Below are 7,249 nucleotides of genomic sequence, written 5' to 3' on the forward strand. Positions count from 1 at the left end.
CACATACTCTCTCAACTGAAGGACATCCCATTTTATGGGAAGGGTTACGAAGATTCCTATAAACACATTGACGAGGTCAACGATATAGCCGACTACTTCAACATCCCCAATGCTCCACGTGAGATTGTGCTACTTAGGATGCTACCAGTTACGTTCAAGGGAGCCGCAAGAGATTGGTTAAAGGCGCTACCTCCAGGATCCATAACAACATGGGGCAAGATTCGCGAAGAGTTAATTTAGCAGTTCTGCCCTCCCTAGAAGGTCTCAAAATTGAAGAAAGAAATTGCAATTTCCGAACAACAAGGAGGCGAGTCGCTTTATGAATCATGGGAGAGGTACAAAGTTTTGTTGAGAAACTATCCACATAATGATCTTAATGTTCAATAAGAAGTCTCCATCTTCTATGATGGAGTGAATGTCACAACTAGGCAGCTCCTTGACTCCCAAGGACCACTCACGAAGAAAGCACCCACAGTGATAAAAGTGTTGATTGAAGAATTCTCTAAACACTGAAGAGAATATCATAATCCAAGAAACGACTCAACTCGAGGAACAATGAACTCAGATTCAGATGATATGGCAACAATAATGGCCAAGTTGGAAAGCATGGATTGTAGGATGAAGAAGATGGATCAATCCATCCACGCCATCCGTGTGGGGTTTGATAATTGTAACGAGCCTCACCTAACCAAAGATTGTGACCTATACGAGAACGGAAACCAAAAAGCTCAAGTTTGATATTCAAGAGAGGATAGGTACGATGAAGATTGGAGAAAACCTAAGAAGGAATGGCTACCCTATGACGAGTACAAGAAGGCGAAGCAGGAAAAATACAAGCAAAAGACGAAAGGGTTTTATCAAAGAGAAGAGTCGGTACAAGAAAAGAAGACGAATTTTGAAGCTATACTTACACGTTATGCATCCGTATCCAGAAAAAGACATGACAAAACCGACGTGGTGATACGAGAGCAAAAAGAGATGATGAAAGATCAGCAAGCATTGATGAGAAATCAACAAGCCTCAATCCTCAATATCGAGAAGCAACTCGGGCAACTTGCAAAGCAATTCAATAAGTGGTCACCGGGCAGAATTCCGAGCAATGACGAGCAAAGCCCGAGAGGGGCACACATAAATGTTTTTACAACAAGAAGTGGTAAAATAATCACTCCTTTAGTGCCAATCCCGAATGAAGATCCTAAAGTGGTGCAGGAAGGAGGAAAAGAAAACCGAGAATCGCAAACTGACGACTCAACACGGCGTGTTCAGGAGAAGAACACGACGTGATTTCCACCTGAAGAAAAGAAAAACCCTGAAACCAAGCAATATCAGCCTTCATTTCCATTTCCAAGCCGAGCTAGACAAGACAAGCAGAATGAAGATTACAAGAAGTTTCTGGAACATATAAATGCCCTCTAAATCAACATTCCATTCATCGAGGCGGTAACTTAAATGCCCAAGTATGCCAAGTTCTTGAAAGACCTTCTCACGAATAGCAAGAAGATGGAGGAAGCATCCAAGGTGGTTCTAAACGAGAATTGATCGGCTGCAATGCTAAATAAACTACCAAAGAAAATGGGAAACCCGAGGAGCTTAACTTTTCCATGTCAATTCGGGAATTTGGCTACAAGTTACGCATTGGCTGATTCGGGGGCTAGTGTGAATCTTATGCCTTATTCATTCTTCAAGAAGTTAAACCTTCCGGAACCGAGACCTATTTTTATGGCGATCCATTTAGCTAACAAGATGGTGATGTTTCCAAGAGGGATATGCGAGGACCTTCTAATTAAAGTTGACAAGTTCGTATTTCCTACATATTTTATAGTACTAGATATGGAAGAAGACCATCAAGTGCCTATCATTATTGGGATACCTTTCCTAAGCACCGCTTGTGCCATAGTGGTCGTGCAAGAGTCCAAACTTACTCTCCAGGTAGGAGATGATTCAGTCACCTTTGGAGTCGATAGAGCCATGAAGCCTTCAAGGTTAAGGGATGACACAATCTTCACGGTGGACACGTTTGAAGAACTAATGGAAAAAGAATTGGTGGAATGGAAAGAGGACAAGGAAGTGGATTCATGTTCCTTTCAGAAGGTGAATTTGATGTTGGAAAAGATCTAAAGTAGATATAGAGATTACTTGAAGAAAGCGAATGTGAAGAACTCACAAGACACTCTAAAGAAAAAACACAACGTCTTGAGGAGACCAACACGGTGTGTCGAGTCAAAAAAACACGATTAGATAGAGAAAATGAGTATAACATGGCATCAAATTTTGATACACACGCCGTGTTCAATGTTCAGAAAACACAATTGGAGCTGAAAACTTTGTCGGAACACTTATAATATGCTTTTCTGGAAGAGGATGACCAAAAGTCGGTGATTATTGCTTCTGACCTCACACCAACTGAAAAAGAGAGTCTCGCTAAGGCTCTAAAGAAGAGGAAGAATGCTATTGCTTGGAAAATCACTAACATTAAGAGCATTAGTCCTTCTTATTGCTTATAGAAGATCAACTTAGAAGAAGGCGCGAAACTGGTAGTACAACATCAGAGATGACTAAACCCAAACATGCAAGAGGTGGTCAAGAAGGAGGTTGTCAAGACTTTAGATGTCAAGATCATATACATTATTTCTGATAGTCAATGAGTGAGTCCAGTTCAACTAGTGCCAAAGAAAGGAGGGATGTCAGTCATAACAAACGAGAAGAATGAGCTCATACCAACACGAACGATAACTGGTTGGAGAGTGTGCATTGATCACCAAATGCTAAACGATGTCACTTGCAAAGACCATTTTCCTCTTCCTTTTATAGATCAAATGCTTGAGAGATTGTCTGGCCATTGCTATTATTGTTTTCTAGATGGGTTTTCAGGTTATTTCCAAAATCCCGTCGACTCAATTAATCAAGAGAAGATGACGTTCACTTGTCCAAGTGGAACATTTGCATATCAATACATGCCTTTTGGGCTTTGCAATGCGCCAACTACTTTTCAACGATGCATGATGGCTATATTCCACGACATGGTGGAAAAATGTATGGAAGTTTTTATGTATGACTTTGCTGTCTTTGGTTCTTCTTTTAATGATTGTCTTACTAACCTTGATTTGATGCTTGCTAGGTGTGAAAAGATCAATTTTGTATTAAATTGGGAAAAGTGTCATTTCATGGTGAAGGAAGGAATCGTTTTAGGTCATAAAGTGTCCAAATCTGGGATTGAGGTGGATTGAGCAAAGATCGACACTATGGAAGTAGTAACTTTAATTCTTTACCGTTTACTGTGTTCGATACCTTACTTACCTTCACTAAACTGCTAATTTATAGGTACACTGTCTACCGTGTGTTTGTTTTTGTGTTTAAGTTAGTTAGGATTAAAACTAGTACATTCCTCATGTGAAAAATTGCTAGGTTGATTTAAAAAATTATGGTAAAGCAATTAGGATTCCATGCTAGTATTGTGTTTGATGATTCTTTGAGGACCTAAATGTTTAGTTGAGCCAATATATGTTATAATGCATTTGTGGACTCCTTTATTCTAGTGAAATCATGGAAAAAAACATAACCTTGATTAGTTTTAGGTACGTAACATGTTTAGCATCATGTACTTGAAATGTATCCAGCAAAGCTTAAGTAGTCATTGCACACTAAGAATAATACCTTTAATCAATAAATGTTGAAGTTAAATCCCCTTGTGTAAGCATATGTTTTTCTAGGTTTTTAGATTTGAGTGAAAAAAGTTTGTTTGAAAAAAAGTGCTTAAATGTTTGAAAGAATCTACAAGTATGAAGATATGAAGAAAAGCTACAAAGTATTAAAGATTCATAGCAAAAGTTGTATTTTTATTTTGTTTGTCATTTTCTTTTCTAGTTTATTTTTCCATATATATGCTTAGGGGTTTAACCAAATATACCTTGGGGTTAAGAAAGTTTTATGCGGATGGATTCAGAGGGATGCATAAAATGAGCGTTGTTTGGAAAAAGTGGGCAAGTGTTTATGAAGATTGTGAGTATTTAGGGTTAGGGGTCCTTAAGAAAAATTAGACACAAATGCATGCGTTACAGTCATGACATAATGGATGGGTTCAATTAGGATTGTCTTATGTAGTATTAGTGTGCTAAAATTTAGTTTTCTTGGGGGCAAACAAAAGTCAAGTGTGCGGTATTTTGATATGGGCATATTTAGTCATATAGTCCATTCATTATCTTAATACTTTATGTTGTTTTTGTCTCAAATATTGAACAAAAAGTACTTAATTAGTTTAAAATTTCATTTTCAGCAACAAAGACATGGTCGGAAGGAAAAGGAAGCGGAATTAACGATTGGAAGCTTGGATTTTCAAGAAAGAAGATGAAATTGAAGAAGAACACGGTGTGTTATCCTGAAACATGGCGTGTAGTATTGAAGAATCCTGATAAAATAGTGCCTTTTTGTACACGCATTGTTAATGATCAACATGGCGTGTTGAGTCCAAAACTACGACGTGTTGCGCCTATTTCAAAATCTTTTTAAGGATCGTTTCTGTTTGAAACCCTAATGAATGCTTGGAGTTTTTAGCAACTTTTGGAGGCCAGAGACATCCCTAGGAGTTGTGGATTTTAGAATTCGAATAGAGACTTTGAATTGAAGAGATCTAAGGAAAAAATCATTAGTAACTTATGCAATTCCTTTGTTTACATTATGTTTGCATTGATGACTTTCATTTTTATAATTGTTTATGCTAAAGTCATGGGCTATTCACCTTACTTTCGTTTAGAGTAGAGGATCTTATCATTATGGTTTGATGTAGTGGCTTTGGATTATATTGATTGGATTATTTATCATGTTAAGCTTGTTAAAAGAACCTTATATGTTAATGACAATTATTTTCTGTTGATTAATGAGTTATTGAGATTGCATGGACATCTTTCTTGATTTCTAACCTCTTATGATTTTGTGAAAACAAGATTATAAGCCTAGTTTTGTGAACATAACCTAGGATTAACTATAAAATAAGTAAGTTAATGTGGGAGCTATATATGATGACCAACCATATATAAGTTAATTGAACCAACCAATTTAATTAACTACTATTACAAGTCTTTCTTGATTCGAATTGAACACTAGTAAACTCTTTCGTTTAATCACTTAATCACTACTTTCCATGAAATTAACCATAGGAATAAGTGAATTGAATCTAAATGGAAGTCTCTTTAATATTATTGAATCTAGTTGTCTTTTGTTCCTGTTTCTAGTCGTTAATTGTTCTTGCTAATTGTTTTAGATATTGCTTAAGTTTCTAGTCTTGTAAAACTAGAGAAAAAACCCCTCTTTATTTCATTGTTAAAATTAGATAATATTAGTAGTAACTTTAATTGTTTACCGTTCCCTATATTTGATACCTTACTTACCTTCACTAAACTGTTAGTACATTCTACATGTATCACTTGGGAAGTGACCAACATGTTTTGGTTTATTAGAGACCAGAGATTATCATCTAGAATTGGACATCAGCACGAGAGCACCAAGTACCAAGGTCCTATTGTGAGACCACGAGGGCGAGGGCCTGGGTCAGGCACTAGATCGGGTATCGACCGTTAACTAGGCCATCCTAAAGATAGCAGTTCTATTACCTTTAACATATTCCTAGAGGGATAAGTTAACAAGTCCCCTAGACTAGTAGACATCTACATTGGCGTAGCGTAACTGATTTGTTCTAGCCTTGGTCAGGACATATGTTCGGCGGAGATGGCCTTGACGTTTGTTGATGTGACGGAGCCTTCAGGACAAGCTGTTTCATCATGGAGACAGTTCAATATTCCTGCTCCTCATTTAAACCTTCCTTATCATGAACAGTTTTCTTTTTACTCTTTCGTTCTCAACTGCTTCCGACTTCTCTTTTCTTCCTCTCTCTTCTTTCTCGTGTTTGCACTAAGTAAACAATGGCAACACCACGATCTGGAATTGAACCGACATCGAAAGAGTTTGAGGCTGTGTAACTTCGCTTTGGTTTCATGCCGGATCATGGAGTGTAGTTTCCATGAAAGGGGGCCATCATCATTCGGTTGTCGTTGGGTTATGGTTAGGGTCCTAGTCCCAATCTTTGAAGCAAAATTGCGGTTACCGACGACTGATTTCTTCAATGAGATCATGATTCAGTATGGTTTCTCTGTGGACGATCTGACCCCTAACTTGGTGTGCTTCCCCAATTTTGGGCATTTAAGGCTTACTTTAACTCGTCGATGCAGTCCGATGTTCACACCTTCTCTCAGAGGCAGAACATCAACGTAGTCATCATCAACCAGAAGGTGCCTAAGAAAAACTGACAAGATAAGTGGCTCTGGGTTAACTACAACCTGGTTGGTTTTGGTTATCCCCGAGTGACCACCTTCTCTGACCTGGCACCACAACTGTGGGGTGCTAGTCTGACTGTGGCGCAAGCGTTGAAAGTTATCCACATCATCGGTGAAGATTAGGAGAATTGAATCTTGGCAGCGGCGGGAATGAGTGCCGCCTCGCGATCCTGAGGGAAGATGCCTCAGTTCTTTGTGGAGTGAGATAGTGATTACTCTTCTCCTTCCCCCCTTTTTCTTTTTTGCGAGATGAAAGAGGGTTGCTAACCTGTTTGTTGTTTGTGTTTGCAGAGTATTGAGAAGGTGTTATCCTTCGAGATGGTTATGCGAGGCAAGTAGAAAGGTGATCTTCAGTATCATGAGGTGGACTTGGTGGAGACTTTTCCTCCACTTGTTAGTGCCGATCGGGCGCTGGTGCTCGCTGCTCCTTCTGCCGTCAAGGGTGAGAGATCCACCACTCAAGATGACCCTAGTTTGGTGGATGTACCCATTGGTGGTGTTTCCTATGACGATCTTCTGCCTCAAACCTGTGAAGATGAAACAATGAAGGAGGTGTCAATCGATGATGGTCGTGTAACGACCAAGCAACAGATAACCTGAATGGACTCCCCTATTATGGAGGATGTTGGTGTCAATACCATTGGCAGACACCTTCGCAAGAAGCGTCACATTAACTTTTTCCGGGGGTCCATCACATTATTTGACATCCTCGATGATGTCAGAGGGGATGGAAAAAGAAGCAATAGAACCACCTCAGGAACCAAAGAAAGAAATGAAGGATATCACCGGTCATGGTGGTGGCGAGTTTGGGAAGAAGTCGGAGGTTGATCTCCAAAATGATGGTTTTTGAGCATTACAACATTCCTATGGTGCACATGCAACCCTAATTGCTTTGGATCTAGGTTTTTCTTAAGTTATACATG

The 7,249-nt window shown here is 39.0% G+C and overlaps 1 protein-coding gene and 1 non-coding gene across 2 annotated transcripts; one reads left to right on the forward strand and one right to left on the reverse strand.

Moving 5' to 3' along the window:
- Window positions 1-267: 267 nt before the first annotated feature.
- LOC111888805 (small nucleolar RNA R71) lies at window positions 268-374 on the reverse strand. Its single transcript, XR_002849321.1, has one exon. It is a non-coding gene; the product is annotated as a small nucleolar RNA R71 (small nucleolar RNA).
- Window positions 375-1,572: 1,198 nt separating this feature from the next.
- Window positions 1,573-2,118, forward strand: LOC111888795 (uncharacterized). Its single transcript, XM_023884903.1, has one exon. The coding sequence runs from the start codon at window positions 1,573-1,575 to the stop codon at window positions 2,116-2,118; it is 546 nt and encodes a 181-aa protein (XP_023740671.1).
- Window positions 2,119-7,249: the final 5,131 nt, after the last annotated feature.

The sequence above is a fragment of the Lactuca sativa genome, chromosome 4, assembly GCF_002870075.4.
Source record: "Lactuca sativa cultivar Salinas chromosome 4, Lsat_Salinas_v11, whole genome shotgun sequence".
NCBI classification, from domain to species: domain Eukaryota; kingdom Viridiplantae; phylum Streptophyta; class Magnoliopsida; order Asterales; family Asteraceae; genus Lactuca; species Lactuca sativa.

Coding starts and splice junctions, on each gene's coding strand:
- LOC111888795 (XM_023884903.1), top strand. CDS start 1,573: ATGGGAAACCCGAGGAGCTTAACTTTTCCATGTCAATTCGGGAATTTG.